Raw genomic sequence first — 25,506 nt, 5'->3', positions numbered from 1 at the left:
GGGTTTGGATGTAGATGAATCTTTAAGGTCCTTTCCAATGCAAACCATTCTATGATATAACAACTGCTTTTTTCCTCTTGGTGATCTTCCAAATAATTCCTAAAATTCTGGGTTTGTTTCTGATTGCTGCTCAACACTGAGCTGTTATCTTAACAAGTTCTACAAAAAGATTTCACAGTCACTTTCTAGAATATTAACTGCAAATTTAGAGTTGATTATTGCATGCTTTTTTGTGTGTACTATTGTGTGCAGTTTTGGTTTTTTCTCTTGGATTATTTTGTGTTGTGCAGGTCATTTTCTCTGCCCTTTTATCATCCTGCACACCCTGCCTCCTGTGATTTGTCCCAAATAATTCTGTACCTTTTACAGATTTTATTACTTGTTTATTTCTTTTTTTTGATCACTTATATCAGGAGCAGTCAACATGGATTTACCAAGGGGAAAGCATGCTTGACCAGTCTGATAGCCTTCTGTGATGGCATGACTGGCTGGGTAGGTGAGGGCAGTGGATGTTGTCCACTTCGACTTCAGAAAAGCTTTTGACATGGTCTCTCAACATTCTCATAGGTAAGCTTTGGAAGTGTGTGTTAGATGAGTGGACAGGGATGTGGATTGAGAGTTGGCTGAATGGCAGAGCTCAGAGGGTTGTGGTCAGCAGCACAAAGTCTAGTTGATAGAATCAAAGAATGGTTTGCGTTGGAAGGGACCTTAAAGATAATTTAGTTCCAACCTCCCTGCATGGGCAGTGACACCTCCCTCTAGACCAGATTGCTCAAAACCCCATCCAGTCTGGCCTTGGACACTTCCAGGGATGGGGCTTCCACAACCTCCCTGGGCAACCTATGTCAGTGTCTCACCACCCTCACAGTGAAGAATTTTTTCCCTAATGTCTAACCTAAATCTACCCTGTCCCAGTTTAAAGCTATTACCCCTTGTCCTATCACCACATGCCCTTTCAAAAAGTCCCTCTCCAGCTTTCTTGTAGGCCTCACTAGGGCAGAGTAGAGGGGAAGGATAAAATCCCTCAACCTGCTGGCCACACTCTTAATGCACCCCACGATGCCTTTGGCCTTCTTGTCCACATGGGCACATTGCTGGCTCATGGGTAACTTGTCCGCCAGGACTCCCAGGTTCTTCTCCCCAGAGCTGCTTTCCAGCAGGTAGAGCCCTAACCTGTACTGGTGCATGGAGTTGTTCCTCCACAGGTGCAGGACCCTACACCTGCCTTCACTGAACCTCATGAGGTTCCTCTCTGCCCAAGTCCCCAGCCTGTCCAGGCTGAATACTGCTCAGCTCTCTGCTGTATCTACTTCTCCATCTGACTGTCTTCTATTGAGGTATTTAGTAGAATATAGCCTACGTGAACATAACTGTATGGCATGAAAGAAAGCTAAAACTAAAGAAATGTTAAAGATTAACAGCATTTTCAAACTTAGTATCCTTAAACTATAGAAAATGTCCTCGGCCATCTTTGGTTGATACCCAATATACATTTTCTGCTAGTCATCATTTGCTCCAGGGTGAGTGTACAGCTATTGATACTGGCATCAGGCCAGCTGTGTTTCTAGAAGGAGTAATTAAAATTACTTTTATTGGTGACATTAAGAAAAGTAGTTAATTTTTATGGTAATAAATAGAAAAGTGTGGGTAGACATTTTAAAAATAACAATTTATTTCAATCAAAATACTAAATCCAGGTCAACTGGTAGCACTAACCCAGAGTTTCTTCAGAAAGCCTTGATGTGGAAAACGACCTGGAGGGCATGATTGGACAGGGCACTTGAAAAGAAGTAGAGAACTATCAGGCTGAGTTAATAGGTTTTTCCATTTCTTAAATCTGTGATGCTATCATTTACTTTCTAGCTAATATTATGGCCCTATATGCCTCTCTAATAGTCTCTTCTTTAATAATTTATGATGTAGAAATGGATTCCTGTGTCACCAAATAATTGCAAACTGGGCAGAGTTGTTTAAATTCCATCCTATTCCTCAGACTGTCTCCAACTTACTTTTTCTTCCCTTCTGTATTCCTTAGATCTTTTTGTACACCTGTAACCATTTCTGAGCTCTTTTTCACTCTCTCATCTTATGAACAGACTATTTCTGCAAAATACTTTCCTCTGGCACTACTGAAAATTTAATGAGTCGTGTACTTGTCTAGGAAGGGGATGAAATTTGGGATAATTGGAGCACCATTCCTGTTTTTTAGGGTTTATTGAACACAGAGTGTCCCAGAACAGCTCCAAAACTAATACAAGGGCATCATACTGGTTTGGTATCATATTTGTACCATAACAGCTATATTTGCTTTATGCTGCACCATAACCCTGAAAAGCCAGACCAGAGAACTGTGAATCAAAATGTACAACATACATTTGCAGTGCTGTGACCCCAAAGGTTTGCTAGACACTCTCATCTGAATTAACCAAAATAATGGTTACAAGAAGTTACAACTTGTGCAGTGGCATTGCCATGAGAGGCTGCACAACCCCTCTTGGCTTGCCTCAGTGTTCAGTCGTCATGTTCATTGAATCGCAGAGTTGTTTAGATTGGAAAAAGCCTTTAAGGTCATCAAGTCCCAACAGCAACTCTAACACTGCCAAGTCCACTGCTAAACCATGTCCCTAGGCACCACAGCTATATGTCTTTAAAATACCTCCAGGGGTGGTGACCACACCTCTTCCTTGGGCAGCCTGTTCCAGTGCCTGACAGCTGTTACGGTGAAGAAATTTTTCCTAATTTTCATGGTTTGGCTCTAGGTTGTCAGTCACACCAGTAACAATAATGGTCTCGATCCCCCCCTGTCCCCCAAGGTAGGGAAAGAGCGAGAAAAAATGAGAAAGAGGCTTTCTTGGTTGAAAAGTGAAACAAATTAATTTTAATTATTAGTGATAATATTCATGATTTTGTGGCAGAGCCACAAAAAATGATTAAGGGAATGGAACATCTCCCTTATGAGGGGAGGCTGAGGGAGCTGAGTCTCTTTAGCTTGGAGAGGAGGAGACTGAGGGGCGACCTCATCAATGTTTACAAATACACATCAGGAGGATGGAGCCAGGCTTTTTTCAGTGATGTCTGGTGATAGGACAAGGGGCAATGGGTGCAAACAGAACACAGGAGGTTCCACGTAAACATCAGAAAAAACTTCTTTCCTGTAAGAGGGACAGAGCACTGGAACAAGCTGCCCAGAGAGTTTGTGGAGTCTCCTTTGCTGGAGACATTCCAAACCCACCTGGACAAGTTCCTGTGTGATGTTCTCTAGGTGACCCTGCTCTGGCAGGGGGGTTGGACTAGATGGTCTTCGTGGTCCCTTCCAACCCCTAGGATTCTGTGATTCTGTGATAGGGGAATATATACATTTGTAAAGGGTTGTGCAACACCTGATCCCCTCCCTCCTTCCCCAGCAACTCTCGCAGACTTCAGGCTGAAGGGGGAGTGTCCAGGCACACGGACAGGGTCTTTGGATGTCAGCTGTGAAGAAAATGGGAATAAAATAGAGCCAAAGAGAGGGCGATAGAAGTGACAGCAGAAAAAGAGACAGAGAGAAAGGAAACAAAAGCTTGACTTCCATGATGTCTTAACCTATACCAAAAGCCAGATAGAGAAAATACTATGAGAAAGGAATAGTCTGATTTGTTGATCCTGTCTTCAGTCTAGTCTGCTCCCCCATGGTGGGGGGAGGCTGCAGACAGGAGCTTCAGAAGTGCCCTTGGTTGTTATCAGTCCACTGGTGCTGGTAAAAAAAGTTCACTGAAAGAAAGAAAACAAACAAAAAAAAACCAGCAAAGAAAAAGTTTGCTTCATCCTGGCTCAAACCATGACACTAATATCCAATTTAAACCCCTCTGGCAAGTTGAGGCCATTTCCTCTTGTTTTATTACTTGTTACTTGGGAGAAGAGACCAACCCCCATCTCACTACAGCCTCCTTTCAGGTAGTTGTAGAGAGCAACGAGGTCTCCCCTCAACTTCCTCCTCTCCAGACTAAACAACCCCAGTTCCCTCAGCCACTCTTCCCAAGACTTGTGCTCTAGACCCTTCACCAGCTTGGTTGCCTTTCTTTGGACATGCTCCAGCACTTCAATGTCTTTTATGTTTTTAGATTTCTAGAAATACAAGGAGAGAATTAGTTACTTAGGTGTTTTGTTGTTTGATATACAATTGAATTATAAATGTAGCCTTTTCATCTAAAAACAATAGCTAAATGGAAAATGGAACATGAAATGTGATAGTTTGACTGGAACATACAGGATAGATTATCAGGCTGGTTTTGGCATCAGTTATCTTGCTAAGTCACAGGCATAATTAAATTATGTTAATATAAATATCACAATAAGGTTTGGCATAGACATTGTTGAAATTCTCCAGCCAAGCAGAGCTGCACCACCTCATTCTATTAATATTAGGTGGATTGTTAATCAGTATAAAACATACGTAAACACATACAGAAAGGAACCAGAGGCATGTGTGAGAGTTAAGTTTTCTGGAATTAGTAACATGACAATTGGCAATGTGCAAAGTTGGAAATAGGAAAGGAGATGGTGAATTATATCAGGTTATATATCCTGCCACTTTCTGCTTTTGCCTTGGTGGGAAATAACTGCTTTTAAAAGCAGATTCTGCTTCCGCACGTCTAAGCTGCTGCTGAAGTAAGTCTGTGCAGTCTTCTAGTAACTACCAAGCGATTGATCAGAGCCAGCCAACCTAGTGAGGAAACCAACCTGACCACCAGGCCAACTAGGAGCGATGCGGGGGTTGACATGACAATCTACAACCAGGTGAGTGAGTGGTAGACCAGGTTGAGAAGCAGAGCGTGCAATGTGGACAAAGAAACCTCCTTATCGACAGAAGAGAGTTGAAGTGGGGTAACTTCAAGTGTGTGCATACAAATAAAGAAGGGCCTACAGGCCAGCGTGGTGGTGACAGCTGTCATGCCTTCTCTGGGAAATCAGCATCTTGGCTGCCTGTAGACCAGTCCACATAGTGTGGGGAACAAGCAGAAGGAATGAGAGTTCTGTGTGCAGTTACAAGGCTATGATCTCATCAGGGTCACAGAGAACTGGTGGGGTAGCTCTCACCACTGGAGTGCTGCAATGGATGGATACAGGCTCTTTAGGAAGGGCCATCCAGGATGGTGATGGGGTGAAGCTGCTATTTGCATGTAAAAGCAGCAGGAATGCATGAGCTCTGTCCTGGGATGGATGAGGAACCAGCTGAGAGCCTATGAGTCAGAACTAGTGGGCAGAACAATGTGGTCAATGTTGTAGTAGGTGTCTGCTATAGACCACCTCATGAGGAAAAAGTAGATGGGATGGGACCTTCTTCAGATAACTGGAAGAAGCCTCATGTTCACAGGCCCTGGTCCCCATGGGGGACTTTAACTACCCTGATACCTACGGGAAGAGCCACACAGCAGGGCACAAGTCCAGAGATTTCTGGACAATTGTTTCCCAAATTACAATTAATATTCTTGACAGTTTCCTCATCCCATCAAAATGTAAGCACTGTTGCTTTCAACGTGCACCCCTGAACAGAAACACTGACATTAAGTTGGTTGAGGATTTCTAGGAATTGCAAGTTCCTGAAAAGGCCTTTGAAACCTGAAAACCTGACCCTCCTTTTGAGTGCAGTGACCATACATCAGTGGAGTCGGCAGGATTTTAAGGGAGAGAGGGAACAAATGGCAGAAAGCTGTGTGTTGTCCAATGGTTGTCATTCCAGAGCTGTGCACACCCAGCTTTGATCAGAGCAACATACACAACAAAAGAAATGGACACACAGTGCAGCACTCAGAGATGAGTCTTTAAAATTAAATGTACCATTTGCTCTCCTGAGACACTATGCAGCTAATCTGAATTCAGCTTGTACACAAACATCGTCAACAATGGGCAAGTACCAAAAGGCACCCTGCAGTCTTCCCTCAGCCTGCTCTTGTTTACAGTGGAAATAGGGTTAGCCCACTTTTGGGAGGTACAAGGTACCTGAAAGCAAAATTTCTTCTGTTTTCTTTCTTTCCCTGGGCTTACACTGAACTTTGACTACTCTAAATGAGACTTGGGGCAGGTTCACCAAGTACCAGCTCGGTGCGAGTTGCTCCTTGGCATTCACACTTATTCCAGAAGGTGTTTATCTCAGTACTAAATTAATCTTTAGTGTAATGTAAAATTGCCTGAAGTGCAAGAATGAAATGTACACAATAAACCAAAACAAACACAGCTTTGATTTTCTTCTACAGGTTGAACAGCTATAATGGAATATGAGTTCACTTTCTACTATTATTTTAAGAAGTCCTTTATAAAGATCTAACTTCAGGCATTTATGAAGCAAAGTCAGGGGAGGAATGTCAGACAGATACAGTATAACCCTTACTCCTGCTTCCAAGAAAAGCACTTTATTTTTGTTATCTTGAACTTTTCTGTCTTATCTTTATTATTAAACCTTCATATAGGCCAGTTCCACTATTATGTATTTCTTGATGCAACATTAGTTCTACTGTGCTGAGCATTTGCCATACCTTATGCAGCCTGTAAGCTATTTTTGCAGTTCACACAGGTTTGAGCTACATCAGTAATGTCTCACCCCTTCAAGCATGTGTGCTCAGGAAAGCATACCATGGTGCTATTTTAATACACAGGTTTTGCCCTTGGCTGAGCGAGTGGTGCATGAACAGAGAACTTTGGCATTTCTTTTTCTGATTCACAAACATGTTTTGCATGCAGTTTATTCCATTTGTTCAAGGTGAGTGGTGTACATATAAACATTTAAAGAACAGGAAATGCCAATATGTGCATGAGCATACAGTTAGTGTGAGCACCAACATGAACATGCATACAGTGAGAATAAAGAATCATGTTCATTGTAGGTTATGTCCTGTGTATTTGTGTGTGTGTGTATATTAAATTCTGCAGGAAAAATAATGTTATCAAAAGGAAAAAATATAAACTTCATAGTGTAGTGACTGTTAGAATTACTGCATGTCTGGGTCTGGGTTCCTTTGTGGGGCTACTTTAATCTGTCATCATACAGACACTACAGTTGGGGGCTGTCTCCAATATCATGACAGCTGAGACCTTCTTCCGATTTAGGTCGATTATATTGTTTCTTTAGTTTGTTTTTCTTGACATTTTCTGTGAGATGTGTCACTGAAGTAGAAACCCAGGTTTGCGGTTATTTCAGGTAAAGGTTTCTAAACTTTTGGCTCTTATTTTTTTTTTTTAAGGCATCTCCAAGTCTATTTCAATTTTATACTTCATTTTTTTCTTGTACCTGGATCTCAAACAATGATTCTAGTGTCCCAGCTGTTGTCACCCACTCTGCTTACATTATTCTCTCGTGTCCGTGCTGTGCTCTGGCCCATCACATGAATCCAGTTACAGCTCCTTTCCCACCTCACCATATGAACCCACCTGCCAGACGTCCCTGGGAGAAATGCAAGCTGAGAGACCCAAACCCGCAGAAAGCCCCGTGTTGTGATTCATTCTGGCTTTGATGGTGGCAGCCGTGGGGGAGGCAGAACAATTCGAACGAGACAGACTGTTTGGGACAGAAGCGTGCTGAGAGGAAAAGCCCGGCCCCGCGCCCCGGAGCCCGCAGGAGCCCGGGGCTGACCCCCCTGCGCTGCCGGGGCTTGCTCGGGACCGAACCTTCGCTTCCAGGAGGGAGCCGGCAGGAGAGGGCGCCAGGAAACAAGGAGCAAGCTCCGGCCTCTCAAAAGGGGGAGACGACGCGGGGAAACGGCCCTGGGAGGTGCGGGGTGCCCTGGGGAGCGAGGGGGCCTCGCTGCTCCTCCCTCCAGCCGCGACTCCGTCTGTAAAGGGAGGGGGGAACAGCATTTTTGGGAACACAACATTTCCCCTCCCGCTCTGCTGGCCCGCGCGGTGCCGGGCAGGGCAGCGCGGCCGGGCGGCGGGAGGGGAAGCGGAGGGTGACACGGCATCCTCTCTGGGGCTGGAAATACCGGTTTGATGAACATCGCCTTAACTGAACGCTGCTTCTGAAATAAACTTAAAACAAAACAACTGCATTTTAAGCAAGACTGAGCAAAGCCAACCGGAAAATCAACCGACGGATATTTTGCTGGCGCAGCTTTCAGGTTCCTTCTGCTCTTTAGCGCTCGGACCCCTCTGGCCTCTGCGCGCCGAACAACCAGCGACCGCGCACGAAGCGAAGCGGCCGAGGCCCCGGCGGGCAGAGCCCCCGGGCGGGCAGAGCCCCCGGGACACACGGGCCAGCAGGGCCGACGGGCCAGCCCCGCCGCGCCGCCCGCGCCCGGCGGGAGGCGGCGGAGCCCGGGCCCGCCCCGCCCGCGGAGCTCTCCGAGGTGCTGCAGGACGCGGCTCCGCGGGGCCTCTGGGTTCCCTGCCTGGGCTTGGTTTGCCCAGACACCCAGGAGAAATCACCGTCACTCTCTCGGTCTCCTCTTCCCTGGGAATGATGATGCTGCCGTCTCCAGCCGGCAGAAACCGCTCTCAGCAGCGGGAACAGCCTGTTGGCAGGGCAGGGGTTGGACCTCTTTCCTGTGCAGCAAGAAGGGCAGAGAGCAACGTGCCTCTTACCCCAGTCAGCCAAACAGCTGCAAACAAGGAGTGCCACGAGTTCGGGTTCCTCGAGAACACAAAATGCTTCTCTGTTATATTAAAGAATATTGCAGAGGTTTAAAACCTATTTTTTCTCTTATTCTGTATTGTACATGGCATTTTAATTTTTCTGATACCTAAACATATTAAATAATCTGTAAGTAACAGATACACTATAAACTGATTCACATCAAAAGATGGCTTGGCCATAACAGCCGGTTCAAAACATATTTTGGAGCATTTATGCACTTGCTGCAGGGTATGGCTTAATCTTAGGAAGTGTGTCAGTTTTCTCAAGCTCCCTTTCAGCCTTTCCAAACACATCTGATTGGGACCAACTTTTGCTTTTCGGCATGTTTTTACAACAGTACAAAGTGAGCACCACCAAATCAGCACGGCACTGTCATATGCATGCCTTGGATTCCCTTTGCACCAGTCGTATTGATAACTTACTCAGGCCAGAGAACACTGGACTTCCCTCAGCTAGCAGCCTAGCTGACAAGGCTGTGGGACAAGGCAGTGAGTGAAAATAATGAAAATTCACCTCATGCATTCTGAAAACTATTTCCATTCTGGAAATGAATCTCATCTTAAGCATTTCTTCATTAAGCTTTTAACTTTTTCAGTATTGCTCTTCTTTGCTTAACAATACAATTTTTTTTTTCATTACTAGTTCATTATCAACTCGGCTCAGTATAAGCTGAGGGAAGGTCTCAGCTATGGTTTACGGTCCTGTATGTCCTCTCTGTGCAAAGCATTTGTAAGGGTTGTTCTACACAGGTTTCCATCACCTGCCAGCCTGATTAATTCCTTCTGTGGACACCATTATAACGGAATCAAAATAACTCATTCTGATTTTGCTTACTGCATTTTGAATGTATGTTTAAAAGCATACAAACTTGGACTTCTTGTGGTAAAGTAACAACACTGATCTTTGTTTCCTGAATTAACTTGCAGATTCTAGAAAGTCCCAACAGCTGTAATAATAAGAACTTAGCCTGGAGTATACTAGAAAAAAATTACATTGTTTTTCTTTATTTAGTTTCACCGGTTTTATTTGTGTCAATTTAGAAAGGGTCAGTATTTTTCAGGCAAAGTAAAGATCACTTCCTCCTACAAAATGAGTTCCAATTTCAGTTTCCAACATCAATTTGATTATTCTACTCACTGTAATTTTATTTACATGTGTCATTATTCAAAAGTCATCTGGAAAACCCTGATGTGCCTGCTGCTGATTATTTTCCATTGGATAGAAAATATCCACGGGAAATAAGAAGAAAAAACTGTATAGCCTTGAATGAGCATTGAATGGGACTTGAAAAATGAAGATGCCTACATTTCCAAATCTTTGTCTTTTATTTCCACCATTGCACTGATAGTAATGGTGAATTCCTCCTCCCTTCCACCTCCCTCGCATGCACCCATTGCATGTGCAATTCATCATCATTTTTTTCCACATTCAGGTTAAATCTGTGGACTATAATTAACTGTAGGAGCAGTGTAGTGAGTGAAGCCCCCTCTGCACTAGGAAGTATAGGAGACTACTAAATCCTTTAAAAAGTTATGTGTGAGCCATGCATACATTAACACACGTTAATGAAATATCTTATGGCTGATCAAGATTTCCGTATCTTTGGTCACATCCCATTTCTCTCTACAGAGACTCAGCATCTTGGCGAAGAAAGTCCATAAATTATTTCATAAATTTTCTTAAGTGGAGTGATGCTAAGCACACTTGCTGAATCCAGAAGTAGCTTCCTCTGTGAATCCAGAAACAGCAAGTGCTAGCTTTTTGACCTTTTTAAAATTGTCATGATGAATGACAGGCACTTCCCAAGTATCTCAGCAAATAATTTGCATCATGCTGCTTTTGATCCTGTGCATGTAAGCCAGGGAAAAGCAGTACAGCACAAAGATTTGTTTTAAGGCCAAGACAGTCTGTTGTATTTTTTTTAAGACAGCAGTGTTACACAAGCAGAACTCTAAGCCTGTAGCTCAATAACACCATTGCCGGTAGGAGGCCACAGGCTTTGTACTGACTTTGCAAGGCCTCAGGAATCATAGAATCATTAAGGTTGGAAGGGACCTTAAAGATCATTGAGTTTCAACCCCCCTGCCAGGAGCAGGGAACCCTACCACTAGACCAGGTTGCACAAAACCTCGTCCAACCTGGCCTTAAAAACCTCCAGGGACGGGGCATCAACAACCTCCTTGGGCAACCCCTTCCAGTTCCTCACCACCTTTATAGTGAAGAATTTCTTCCTAATATCTAACCTAAATGTCCCCTCAATTTAAAACCATTACCCCTTGTCCTATCACTGTCTTCTCTGATGACTGGGACTTGGTATTTTTTGAGCTTTTATTGACCTCTCTGTGGATTTCTTTCTGCTTTCTTTAGCTGTAACAGCAATTTGTCTAACAAGCAAGCAGGTATGTCTAACTGTTTTACCTTTGCTTAACTTTGCATGGTACAACTGTAGCTTTTATACAAATAGTGACAAGTTACCCTGTGTAGCATGAGATATTTATAACTAACATAATGATGTAGTGTAGATGAACACAGGCCTGGTATGACAGCAGAGTTCCCTGAACACTGCAGAGGAGGCATAAAAATAGTGGCACAGCCTTGGCATTAGAGGACCCAGGGCTATGAAGAGCACTCCAGTAGTCAGCTAAAACAGAACAGACCTGGAAGCTGGGCAAAGCTGGTTTAGGGATAACAAAAAGAACAAGCATGTAACATGCATAAATGGCATTGAATATAGTAAAATTAGATGTAATGCGAGTCTGTAGACAAATGAAAAAGAGCAAAGTGTAAAGGTGTGCTAAAAACATATAACAATAGTCACATAATAGTAATTCACTTTGCTCAGCAAAGAACTTGTTGGGATGACACTGATGACCAGCTGAAGCCCTGATACCCACTGCTTGAGTGAGGCTGGCACTGTCAGCCCTGTGTCCCAGAGGGGCAGATGAAGGGCGAGCACAACACCAAAAAAAGGACAGATGGGAGGAGTGTGTCTACAGAAAAATGAACTGCACTATTTTTTTCTGATATTTTTTGTAGGAGCATTCTTTAATTTATTTCCCATTTTTTCTTTCTTTTTCTGTAATCATTAGCTCTCACCTATTAGTTCTTTGATTGGGCTGTTAAGTTTTCCACTGTACTACTCATAAATTCTGAGTAAGGTGTGTTTATTTGTTTGTTTCAGAACCAAACTCTGCGCATAACACTGGAGTAAAGGATGCATCTTTCAGAAATTTAGGCTTAACAGTCTCTCCAAGCTTCCAGACGGTATCTGGCACAGTTAGAAATAGAACAAAAATATCCTGTCTCCTGGTACATTAACCACAGGACTATTCTTCCTGAGTTTGCTTTATTTATTATATTGAAATAATTATTATGCATACTGAGCTCTTTGAAAGTACATTGCTATAAATACTAGAAAAGCAAGCACATTATAATTTGAAAAATACCAACTCCTGTTTTTTGGTACATCTTTCAAACCATGGAACCATTATGAGAGACCTCAGGGAATCATACTGCCATTACTCATGGTCTGATAATATACAATTTAGCATACCGCAGCACTATGACCAAGACTGGTGCTTCATAGTAAAATGACAAAGGTGAGTCCTGCACAGCTGAACCTTGTTTCTTTTCTCAAAACTCAGGGCTAACCTGCTACTTGTCAGCTGGTTACTAATGAACATGAGCTTTCAGAAACTCAGCCAACTCACATTCCACACTGAACTGCACACTTAGCTTTCCCGCAGGTCCTACTCTTAAGCCTGCTGAGCAGGACTCAGGGTCTTCCTCAGTTACCGAGATTATCCTGCACACTTGATTTCCTTACAAGACACTTTTACAGTCCACTTTCTTCTCTCAACTTCCCATTACACTAAGGTACTATTATATCAGCTTGTGACTGGGCTACAGGAAAGCTGGGGAGGGACTTTTGACAAGGGCATGGAGTGATAGGGAAAGGACTAATGGCCTTAAACTGAAAGAGGGAGATTTAGATTAGATACTAGGAAGAAATTCTTTCCTGTGAGGGTGGTGAGACACTGGCCCAGGCTGCCCAGATGGAGAAAATAATCTTCATGAAAATAACCATCTCCACATCATGGGCTTAAAATGGGAAAGGCATGCAGGAACACCAGCATTTAGCATTGTCCTTACTGGATTATTTCATTCACAAAAGCTCTTGGGCCAGCTTTGTCCCAGAGTGATAAAATTCACAAGAGTAAAAGCTTCTTGTGGGCCAAGAACTACGTGTCTGCAGTAATCCTGTCCCAAAGCAAACATCTCCAGGTGGATAATGGTGCATCCAATGAAGTGAGTGTAAAAGGCCACAATTCTATAATACTTTGCATTTACAAAACACAAAGCAATTGGGTTTTATATTACTATTTGCAACTTTGTAGCTGGAAAGTATCAGTTCCCATACTATATGTGAGGACACCAAAGTACAGCAAGATTCAGTGGTTTAGCATGATTTACAGGTTTTGAAATAACACCCAAATTCTCCATCTTGTATGCCAGCCAAATCCATATGGTAGAGTGCTTTAGATAGAGATTTAAGGGCCATTTTCACAGACCTTCAGGATACTGGGGACCATTTCTTATCCAGTAGGTCTTCCCAAAATTCAATACACCCTCATTCTGTGGGAGCTTCTGCCTCATTTAAGCCATCTTACCCCCAAGCTCACCTCTCAGAGAAGGCAAACCCTTAATATGTAGCAACCACTGGTAGCTATGGCTAATCAAGACCAGCATCTTTAAAGACTGAGAGGCTTCTTTTTAGTTAATTTTTTGCCCCTCAATTTCATTCCTTCTTTGCTTGTCCTTGGTAGGTAAATTATCATGCTTGCAAATGTTTTACATGGAGAGGCGATGTGCTGGAAGAGTTAAGTGGTTTATTGATTAAGCTTTCCTCTATTTCTTTTTTTATCCTTGACTTACCAGATTTACCAGATATTTTGAGAAGGAACGGTATCTTTTGTGAAGAGGCTGGCAGGATGCCACAGTGATGAAAGATGCCCTTGTAACTGGGACAAAGAAGCCCAGTTAGGGATCCTGATCCCAGCGAGGGCTTTGCTGGGATGCTTTATGTGCCTAAAAAGTCAGCAAAACACTAGTTTCAGACAGACAATAAAAAAAAACAAAAACAAACCGTAGGCCCTGATGTTATTGTACCTGATGTAATGATTCACACGGGGGTAAATGGCGTTGTGAGACGCTGTTACCAGAAGAGCCAGCACTTCGCTGGGGTACACGAGGCTGCAGGACAAGCGGCAGGGGGGAACCACCGCGAGTCCGTCAGTCACAGGCACAACACGCCCGGGCCGGCCCCCCTGCCCGGGGACGCCGCCGTGTCCGTGAGGAGGCGGGCGGGACGCGGCTCCGCATCCCGCACTGCCCCGCGGGCCTTAGCGGGGGGGCCCGGCAGGACGCGGAGCCGCGGTGTGCGGGGCGGCCGGCGGGGCCCTCCCCGTGCCGGGCGGGGAAGCAGCGGCCGCCCCCGCTCCTGAGGCGGCGCGTTTGACCTCGGCCCCGCGGGGAGCGGGGGGGAAGGACGGATCTCCCGCCGCGCCGCCGAGGCCTCCGCTCGGCAGGGCGGCCCCGCGGCGCCCGGCAGGGGTTAGCGCCCCGCCCGCCCCCGCAGCCCGGCCGTGCCCGCGCCCGCCGCAGCGCAGCCTCTGCCGGAGGGGCCCATGGCCAGCCCGCCGCCCTAGCCGGCCGCGGGCCTCGCCTGCCGCCCGGCCGCAGCATGCCGAACCGGGCCGGCCTGGACACGGCGCTGAGGATGTCCCTGCAGCGGAAATCCTCCAAGATCCACTCCTCGGCGGGTGAGGAAAGGGCGAGACGAGGCGGGAGCGGGAGCGGCGGGGGGAGGAGGCGCAGGAAGAAGCGCGAGGGGATGGAGACGGCTCCTCCATGTCCCGGCCGCCCGGCCCCGCCGCCCGGCCCCCTCCTCCTCCTCCTCCTCCTCCTCCCCGCCGCCCGCGCCGAGGGGTTTGGCGCGGCGGGGGAGCCGCGGGGCAGGGCAGCGCTGCCCCTCCGGTCTGCGCGCCCCGCGGGCAGCCGCGCATCCTGCCCCCATCTCCGTACCCCGGGCCCAGCACGGCATTTCTCGGGGCCGCTCCAGGCCGCAGGCACTGCACCCCCGGGGCCCTTGCATCCCGCTGGGCACCCACCCCACAGTGCCCCGGGCTCCTCCAGCAGCCACGTCCCCCAGGGATCCCAGCCCACGGGGCCCAGCAGGGCGCGGGTCGGGCCCGCTGCTGCGGGGGCCCTTTCCTGAGCCCCCGGGGCGGGGCGGGTATCGGACAGCCCGGGCGCTGCCAATCCGTGACAGCACCGCGGAGGGGGCAAGGTGCTCTGTCTTGGTTCTGATCGTTTCTGGCAGGAGAATTCCTTGGTGGTCAGACTCGAATACCTCTGGCAGATGGGGGGGAGGCAGGAGTGCCCCACACCCCGCCGGCCTGCTCAGGGCAGGAGTGGGGAGAGCAGCAGGCGATGTACCTGCAGAGAGGTCGATTGTAAGGTTTGTCAAGAAATCAATTTAAGAAAACGCTCTTCAACTTGTTCATAAGAAAATAGAAAAAAAAAAAGTGAATATTTTGAAGGTGCAATTCTAGTCCCAAAGGATTTCCACTGACTTCAACAGGACCCCGGTGCATTCAGAATTCACTTGTAAAACCTGTTTTACTTAGGGACCTCCAAAGGGTCAGTGATGTTTTCTGTGACTCAGGGACAGGTCCAGTAAACGGCTGAGACATTTGTTCCTGTGCAAAATATTGAGGTGCCTACAACAATCCTTGTGGTGAGTAATGGTGCAATATGATGCTCCTTCAGCACTTTTTTTTTAGAGCACATTTCCTGATGGGCTATACTTTGGATTAAATCTCAGAGCACCTTGGAGAGCATTTGCTGGATTGCCTTTGGATGATGCTGAACTGGAAGATGTCTTCCAGCCGCTTGTTGCTGTTCAGCCCATGAAACCAGGCTAGAGGTAGCTTTCAGAAGGAGCCACCTTCCCTTTGGCTCCTCTGCACAACCTGATTGCCCTACTGATATTCCCCTGTTTGGCCTCACTGCTGGCTAGTAAGGACAGAACCTCAGGGACCTCTGCAGAGCTGCTGAAGTAAGCAGGATCCTGATTACACATCTCTATGTGTAATGGTAGCTCATAGGAAATGGTAAGGCTTCTGACTAGGATTTAGCACATTACCAGCTTTACTTATCTTCAGTTTAAGCCATTCAGATTAAACAGTTGCAGTTGAGCGTATTCCATCCACTCTCCAAAGTTTGGGGTTGTGTCTGAGGCTCCTTTCCCAGAGTTGCAGTTCTTGAGATCTGTTTGCAACCTAATGTTTGGAATCTAAACATGCTCCTACCCATAACCAGCCCTTCACATGCTGAATGCGTGGCACCTGGAGAATGTTTATCTTGAACATGGGATACATAAGGAATTTAAGCTTCAGTTTTTGTAAATTGTACTTGTGGATGTTGGTGGTTAAGTTGCACCTCAGTCATGCTCTAGATGCCTGAGGCATCCAGATCTTATTGCTGGGATTTATCTATACATGCTTTAGACTTTTACATGTTCCCTTCATTTTGCATAAGTGAAATTAAAATTAAATTATACTTTCAAGAAAGATGAAGGTTGCTGGTTAGCATTAAGATCACTGCTCCTCAGTTGTTGAGCAACGTATTTCCGATTTAGAATATTTTCCTGAAGTATACCAGAGTAATATCTAGTATAGGTATATATGATGCCTATAAAAATCATATAATAGAGATTTGTGAAACTTATTACATGGACTTATTAAAGGACATGATTGTAGTTTGCTTAGGACACCAGAGGCTTAGGACAACTAGAATCAATCTCTCTGCCAGCCAGGTGAGGGAGGGTCCTGCTTTCCCCCTTCCTGGGTATTTCCATGGGCATCAGCATTAGCCATCAGGGGGTTACATGGCCACCTGGATCCATGCTGGTACGGCTCTCAAATGGCAGTAGGGAACAGACACGTAAGGGCAGGAGTGCTCTGTTTTTCATGGCATACAGTGACTTGGTGTGCAAACCTGCTGTCTGTGCGGACTAGACAGGTTCTTACTGGGGGCTCTGGGCTGTGTGAGCCCAGCTGTAAAAGCACACCTTTGGGGAGCCACTGACAGCTGGAAAGCAGTTCAGATGTAGTTGTGTGGTGGCATTGCAAAATCTGAAGACCGTTCCTGAAAATGGCGTGGAGGGGGGATTGTCACCCTTTTGTCATTCTTAGTTAGGGCCAGGTAACACTGTTTTCATCCACTGTGGATTTCTTGGCATGTATGTATCAGTACATTCTACCTTTCCTTGCTAGAAGAGACGACGTTCCCTGCTTTAAATACTTGTAGATCATTTGCTAGTCCTGTTTACTTTTGAGGGAGTTTTGGTAATCTTGAAGTATTAGCTTTCAGTTTGGGTCACAGAGATTTCTTTTCATGCTATGTGAAGTATTTCAGTAGCTTATAGATGTTCTTTAGTCAAGAAGAACAGTACCTCTGTCATGGTCTAATTGTGTCTTTTCACATCAGATCCAGTCGTGATTTTCTACCCTGTTGCATTTGGTGGTATGGCTTTCATATGTGCTAGCACAGTGTAAAATGTAATTGGTTTATTTGTTAGAGTTTTAAACTCACTTAGCACTGGTACAAAGGACTTCACAGAAGGTCAGATGATGTGAAAAGGAGAATATAGAGATGACAAGTCATCTCCTGCCACTCAAATGATCAGTCCTTTTTAATGCATTTTCTCATTAATCGATTTGTTTTTTTCTTTGTACAACTAAATCTTTTTGTTGCTGTAATGTTGTACCAGCTGAGCTAAATTGATTAGATTTAAATTATTCTCAAAGAAGTCTCCAGATCTTTACTGTTGGAACCACAGACATCAAAGACTAACCTGTTCTTCTCCTTCCTGTCTCCTTAAAGTCACTAAAAATAAGCAACTGTCAATAACACATTGGATGATAACACAATAGCATTTTTATTTTTAGAGAAAAAAAATTTGAATTCCAACTTTAGAATGGATTAAAGGTACAAATGATATTGATGTCTTTTACTGTGGTCTTTTTCAATGGCTCAGTGGTGCACATCAGCAAGAAGAAACATTTTTGGTGTAAAAGTAGTGACAGAATCTTCTCCCAGGACATAAGGAGCTGAATTATAAACATTATTTCATGATATAAGCTCTTTATATCTTTTCTGTCCACATTTGCCTTGAAATATTTGCTACATTTTATGCTGTGTATTTGGTCTTAAGAATAAAGACTGTCTCTTCCAGTCCTACTGCCTTCTGATTGTAAAGGATCCGTCGTTTTCTGTTGTCAGAGGAATGTTTATGTATGGACTTCTTTGGGCTATGTCCTATTTTTGTGTTGCAATAGTACATTACCATGATTGCAACTGTTGGGAAGCGTCATATGGAGCAGTTTTAATTTTACACAGGCACTTCTGTTTTGCTCAAAGCTTTCATCTGTAGTCATTTACAGGTTAGACATAATTCCTATAGATAAATGAAATACGCACAATAGCTATAGGCGAAGCACTTAGTATTTCACAGGTATATATATATATTGCTGTTGCTGCTTCAAATAAGGTGTTTTCTGGTATTGGGGAGGTCAGGTTCAGACATTATAACAAGTACAGTGAAGGCTAAAGCTTTCACTCTGAAGCTTACTTAAGTCACCTGTACTCATGGGATACCTACATCATACTTGGCAGGTAGATCAGCAGTTGTCCTGAATGCATTTTTAAGCAAACAAACCCTATAAAAGGGGTCAGCACAGTGCTGAGTTAACAGTTTCCTAAAATATTAACATTTAACTGTTTAACTAAGAGCAAAAGCCCTGTTCTGCTGTGAGAAATGTACCTGGCAGGTACAGTGACAGTGGGCACTAAGCAGAGGGATGTACTTCCTCAGCAAATTAATTAAATGCTAATTAACGTTACCAAGAGCTACAGAAATACCTAGGAAGACACTTGCAACCATAGTGTTGGCACATAGAAATTCCACTCTACGATGATAAATATTTCCAGGTGAAGACTAAGGGATGTGTGTTTATGCACTCAGACTGTGTGGTGGTAATTACATATAAGTGTTATAGAGCTCCAGTTTCTTTTCATCCATGTTTAACTGGCACATAACGCAGTATAATGTGCAGCTTATTCAATCACACCAAAGGCCCGACCCTATTTCCATAAACATCAATGACAATTATGCCTTTTCAGCAAAACCTCATCACAATAAACCCCATGTTTTACTTTACCATGTTTTTATAGTAGCACAAAGTGGAGTCTTCTCAAGCCATGTGAGATCTTGCTCAACTGTGAAGTGAGGTGGTGACAGTGATGGGGCTAACTGGAGGCCAACCTGAGCTTCTACTGTCTTGTGTAACACACTTAAGGCTTGTCTGGCTGTGAGAGTTAGTTTTTATTGGGATAGGAGGGGATTTAAAATACATCTGCTTATGACACTGAATTAGGTCTATGTGCAGTTACTGTGGAATAATTTTATATATAAACAAGGTCCTAAGTAGTGTGCCAGAAGAAACACTTCTGTGGCAGGGGAGGTGAGATAATTAATAAATCCATTGAAGGTCAAACCACTCAGATGATGGGGAACACAATTATTTAGAAGTTAGTTGAAGAAATTTAGCTTTCAGTTTTTAAGATTAAATTAAATGAAATTTATTTAAGAAAAATTTAAGTTTCCACTCCACTGTATAGCCAATATATGAACTTTCATGTTATTTGCCTGTATTCATAACGCCATTGAAAACAGACACATGTACTATCTATTTATTGTAACTACTTCATTCCTTCTCTGCTCTGCTCTCTCTCCACAGGACTTTTGTTTCTGATTTCAGTTTACTAGCATTATCTGCTTTTAGTGTAGTTTCCTTTCCTTTGTGAGTCAGGCCCTCTCGTTTTCTGGGTGGATCTAAAAGTACTGCCCTGCTAGTGTGATTTGGCAGTAATGCTGTTGGAATGCAGGATTAAAACACTTGGCAGTAAAATGATTGCAGAGTAACCTGCTTGTCTGGTCAGGGTCCTAGGATATCTCCAAGACAATTAAACTGTGCTTACTGAGTACAGAAAGAATAGGTGTTCAATGTTCCATTTTCATTGCCACGAGCTTTGAGTACTGTCTCGATCTCTGCCATCTCTGTAGGGAGTTTTAATGTGGAAATCTATGGCTTCAGAAATTATGCTGATTTTAAAGTGCTGGGGGTTTTTTGTGTGTTTTGTTTTGGGGTTTTGTTTGTTTGTTTGTGTGTTTGTCTTAAATAATTAATTATTCCTCCCTCCCCAAGAAGTTCTAAGCTGACAGCTTCTATTGACTCTATATGATGTTTTGAATGATCATCTGAAAATTGATGGCAGCTAATGATCACTATCTAATAAGTTACCGATTCACAAAGTATTTTTATTGTAGTGAAGACTTGCCGAGTGCCGTGTAAACCACCATGTCCTTAGTTTCTGCTCTTCTGGAGGGTTTTCAAGTGATACTCTGTAGACTTGCTACATGGTGGTACTTGTTATCTGTTTCATTTCCCTTTGACCATTCTTCTCTGAGTTGTCTAAATAATTGTTGAATCTGAGAGGACTGATTTGCTCCTTGTGAATGAATACTCTTAAGTGCCTAGGTTAGCTTTATTACTATAATAGATTACTGTTTCATATTTGTTTTCCTGCACCATGTTGCAATGTGGAACATTTTAATTAGTTTGTAGTAGTACAAATACCACAATATCTGTTACTGACAATATCTATAGAGCCTGATTGCTGACAGGTTCTTTTAAGGAACAGTTAATCACAAAATGTCTCTTGTGTATATCTGGTACAGAAGGGCAATGTATTACACTTTGAAAAGGCAGTGAGCATCTCTGCAGCAATGGCTTTCTGCTTCTAGGACAGCCATTAATTAAGTTTGGCTTGGTGTTTTCATCAACATAAATGTTTTCCTTTCAGTCTCCCATCTCTTCTAGCTAAGCCTTTTGGAGCAGTTGCAGATATACGAGACATGACATCTAAGAGCTTTAGATAACCAGTTCTCAGCTGGTACACTCAAAGGATAACTTGTGAAAGATTGTTGACCTGGTGGAAGATGGAGGAAAAAAAAAAATATGTATAAAGGGTTGGGTTTTTTTTGGTTGTGGGTTTGTTTGTTTGTTTCTTTGTTTGGGTTTTTGTGTGTGTGTGGTTTTTGTTGTTTTTTTTAAATGCAAAATAAAAAATGAATTATCAGTATTGAAAACGTCTTACTCAAACAGTTACTCCAAGTATGTGTTTGGAAAGCTCTCAGATTTTTGATTAGTGTTATTGCCACCTTTTCAGAAGGAATTCAGTCTGCTGGACAAGTTCTTGGGCAGTTTCTTTCCAGCCTTAGGAACGGATAACTGCTGGCCTGTTTGGAAGCTCTCAGACCACTGGTTGAGACCCATGTCTTACCAAGGTAGTAATTCTTTATTCTGGACATTTTAAATTTGAATACCAAAGCTAGAATGGAGCAAGCACACCTGAAAATGCAGATGCTAAGTTTTGTATTTTGAGCCAAGACATAAGGCAAAGCTACACATGATACAGATTTTAATGAGTGACCCCATCAAACCACCTTATTTCCCTCAGAGAAGTGACCTAATAAAGATAGACTATCACATACGTGTATATGACATTCAGCAGAGGGTTTTCATACAGCTAGAGGTGTTAACAATGTAGTTGTCTGTGCAGTAAGCACTAAAACCAGTTTGAAAGAACATGAAGTGCCAGTAAATTAGTCTCAACAGCTTCATGTTATGATGAAGAATCACAAGACATACTGTATATTTTTAGTACACTTCCACAGCTTTCCAGTCTCACATAGGATATTTTTGTTATTTTTAGTTCTAATTAACAAGTTGTAAATTGTTGTGCTGGAGCATTAGTGCAAAGTGCAAATGAATGAGAACTTGTATTCCACTTGACTAAAATGGAAGAGCCATTATTGGCTCAGACTTGTAATATATAATAAATCCAACAAAGTATGCAAATTTATTTTAGCCAAGTGTTTGGTCTGATGAATTCACCTTCTTTTAGAGTGTTGAAAATTGGTATTAACACTACTGAAAATGGTGTATAGGTTCTGCTAGGGAGAGAAGGCAGCTTTCCATCTTGTTTAAAACTGATGGAAAGGTCTTGATTTTTAATTCCTAATCTCTTGAATGCAGATGACCAAACTCATTTATTTGATTTCATTAAATAGCTGGGTATTGTAAATAGTGAAAGCAAACATGTTTATCTCTTTACAATAACACCACCCTGACTCATTTGCTGCTTTGAATAGAAGGAGGGCTCAAGTGTTATCTCCTGCTGACCCAGCACTGCTTGGTCTATTTATAAGAAGCACTGTGAAGCTAATCTAACATTCTGTGCCTGTGAGATCTAGGGACCTTCAGCCTGATTCTTACATATGAAGCAAATACCCCAGGTTTTTGTGTGCTTTTAAAGACTCTAAGCAAACATCACCGTAACTTATTAGATGCATTTTGTTTGTAAATGAGGGAGGCAAAAGATGCTGAAAGAACATGTGCAAAGTCAACAGCAGCCATCATAATTCTGAAACAGATACAGAGGCTTTGTCTCTATTTGTCGTACCAGTTGCACAGATGGGAATCAGGACTTGACCTGGAAGCTTTTTACTGAAAGCCAGTTGTCATTTACTCAACATTTCTGCTTCACTGGGAAGGCTCAGCATTGTTCCTGCTTCAGTGGCCCTGTGCTTACTGAACTGAAATACGTTGACCTAAATCCTGGTGCCTTGTTTTGAGGAGGGGCAGAATGACAGGGGAATTAAGATTTGCAGGTGCTTCCCAGACTGGGGAGAAGAGCAGTCCTGCTTTACAGATTAGCAGTCAATTCTTGTTGACAGAGTTTCACTAATACAGATCTGCACTTGGAAGACATCCTGGTGCCTTTTGTCTGCTTGGTTGTAAAGGGGAAAAAAGCTTTTATAAGAGTTTACCAGACAGACAGGAGGAGAGAGTGCTATCCTTCTCCCTCCTTGTCCCCAGTCAAACTCATCCCAATCTTGCATGGCCTGAAGAGCAGGGATTATTCTCTCTCTACTCTTTAACAAAAATTCTGACCCTTGCTGAAGTTTTCCCACAATCTTGAAGTAAGTAAAAAGGTTCTAATCCTCAGTTTTTTATGAAAGTAATCTTATTTACAAATCTGAAACTTGCTTGTCCTTTCAAAAGAATGTAAACCCTACAAATCTTCATTAGGATAGCAAAAGGGGATGATTTGTCTTCAGAAAAAGAAGTGGTTAGAAAGAACTGAAATATTTAAGGAGAAAGAGTTGATTGCTTACAAAAAAATCAATTCTTACAGAAAAAGAAAAAATATGTTGGGGTTTGGGTTCCCAAATTAAGACATTTCAGGAAAGTGCAATAATTGGTAAATTTAATAACATGCAAATGAGCAAATTAATTAATTATTTTAGAGTTATTTTAGATATGTTCTGTCTTGAGAAGCTGGAGTTGTATATAATTTCAGGTGTTTATATATAGCGTTGAGCCCCTATAATAAGGATTTAAAATACATTTTCTGGAGGGTGTGAGGGCAGTGTGGTCTCATAACATACGACATAGATCCGTATTACAAAGGAGGCCACTATTGTTGATATTTTGGTTGTGAGGAAGCTGTTCAGGACAGAATATGGGCCAACACTTCTGTATTTACTGTGAGCTTCACATTCTTTTGGTATTATACTTGCCAGCTACCAAATGCAAGCTTCTGTCAGCCTACTTACCATCTATACAGTTAAATTTCTGCATGTATGTTGTCAAGACAGAATATTGCTGGTGCAAGAATGAACTTTCAGAGACATTTATTCTGAAAGTAATAAGCATATTTCTTAATACCAGACAACTGTTGCAGAGGGAGCGGTGGAAAAGAAGCCTAACTTGATCTCATAATTGAATTTGATTGGTATATGTCAAGGGCTACAAAATAATAATCTGAAATAGGAGGATCTGAATTTTGAATGCAGTTTATCAAGAGCTTCCTACTGTGAATTGTAATGGATGCTGTCAACCTAAAATTGCCCAGTTACACAGATGATGCTTTCCCTAAATACATGCCAGGGAGCCCTTCTATCGCAGGTCTCTGCTAGCTGGGACTTCATGTGCAGCATCTTCCATAAACAGCATCTCCCTCATAACCATTTTGTCTCTCTTGGCAGAGTATCTCATAGGAGATCTGCAGAATCCCAGATCCCACAGTAAATCCAACAAGGTCTCTAGTTGCAAGATCTCCATTGAAGGCAGCTGACAAGGAAGTCTTATTTTGTCTCACAGTAGAAGCACCTGCCATTTCAGTTGCTATCGATTTCCATCACTGACTCCATGCCATCTGCCTTAAGTTTGCTCACCCACCTTGGTTGTGGTAGGAGTTTGAGTTAGATGCAAAGGACAGTGTGTGGCATGGCATGGGAGAGAGCAGTATGTGTTCCAAGCATGAAATATAGGAGAGACCTTGACGACCCTAAACTTCCACCATCAAGAAAGACTGTTCATCCAGGGCTCCAAAGAAGAAGATTCTGCAGTCCTCAACACTGGATGGTTTTGTTGAAGTTTTGGCCTGCCTGCTGATTACCTAAACCATTTTCTTTGAGGGCTTTTTGCCAAAACCCCAAAGAGAGAAAAATGGGAATAAAGTAGCAGTAATAATAGGTCTGATAGGATTTCGTTGAGACAATGCAATTTTGTGTTAGTGCTAAACAGCATGAGATTTAAATAATTTACTACTCCTTTTCGTACTTTTTGGTTCATTAGACAGGCAGTTCCCCGGCTCTTTGTACTAACTGTTCCTATTCCTGCTATGATGGCTGTTGTTTAAAGAGGCATTAAACTTTTATCAGGCTGTCACTGCTATCTCCTGTGTAAGAGATCACTGACAACCAGAGGCAAGAGTTGATCTTACACCTTCCTACCAGACCCCTTTAAAAAAAAAGAAGTCCCTTATAAGACACCCAGCGCTTTACACACAAGCATGTTGCTGAATTTCTGCCTCATTCTGTTACAGGCTACAGATCAAATCAGGACATCAGTTTTGCCCACTGATGAGATGATACAGGATTTATATTTCTATGTCCCACTTCATGTCTAGACAGGGCAGATGGTACTGTGGGAGTATACAACATCATTAATTTGGGGTGATGCAACTGTAAACAACCATATATTTTATTTGCAGCAGAATTACTATATGAACTAGCATTCAGTAATAAAATATTAGTACTCTAAGGAGAAGCCACAACATTTACTGAAGTGGAGGACAACAGTGATGTGGTGGTTTCTGTCTTCACAGGGAATTAAAACTGTTTCACTTCGGTTCCAAGTATTCCAATTATTTTGTCATTGGTGTCTCCTGAGCAATAATTTTAGTTAGCTACTTCATAGGGTCAATATGAAGATTACAGGCAGCTGCACAGTATTTGTGTAGTGCAGAGAAAGAGAGGATGGTAGATTAAAAGGTTTATTTAGTCAATAAAGTCTGCAGCCATTAGGGTTACATTTTTTTAATAGTTGCCATCTGTCTGGTCGTGTCAGACCTCCTGAAACCAAGTCCTCATGGATATTCTGGAACAAACAGAGCATGACCTTTAATTTAATCCTTTATTTCTTGTAAAGGTTTATTTTTATAAGGGCATTTTATAAGCTATATTTCTGTATTTTTTGCATTATTTCATGTTATTTAAATACCTTATTAGCAATGATTCTACTCCTACATAAATGATTCTAGTTAGAAAATTGTTATATCGGGTTTTATGGACTAATATTTGAGAAGAGTGATTAATAGCCTGAAGAAGGGGAAGTCCTACATTAAGAAGATTGGCAGACCTT

The 25,506-nt window shown here is 43.0% G+C and overlaps 1 protein-coding gene across 4 annotated transcripts in view; it reads left to right on the top strand.

Moving 5' to 3' along the window:
- Positions 1-14,372: 14,372 nt before the first annotated feature.
- The window catches only part of ATP8A2 (ATPase phospholipid transporting 8A2), a 333,209-nt gene continuing 322,075 nt past the window's right edge, over positions 14,373-25,506 (top strand). For all 4 annotated transcript variants that reach the window (XM_051638602.1, XM_051638630.1, XM_051638621.1 and 1 more), the window contains exon 1: positions 14,373-14,427. In XM_051638602.1, the coding sequence (XP_051494562.1) occupies positions 14,385-14,427 (43 nt within the window). In that variant the 5' untranslated portion in view covers positions 14,373-14,384. The remainder of the gene's footprint in view (positions 14,428-25,506) is intronic.

The sequence above is a fragment of the Apus apus genome, chromosome 1, assembly GCF_020740795.1.
Source record: "Apus apus isolate bApuApu2 chromosome 1, bApuApu2.pri.cur, whole genome shotgun sequence".
In the NCBI taxonomy this organism is placed as follows: Eukaryota; Metazoa; Chordata; class Aves; order Apodiformes; family Apodidae; genus Apus; species Apus apus.
This window is presented reverse-complemented; position numbering and strand designations above follow the sequence as displayed.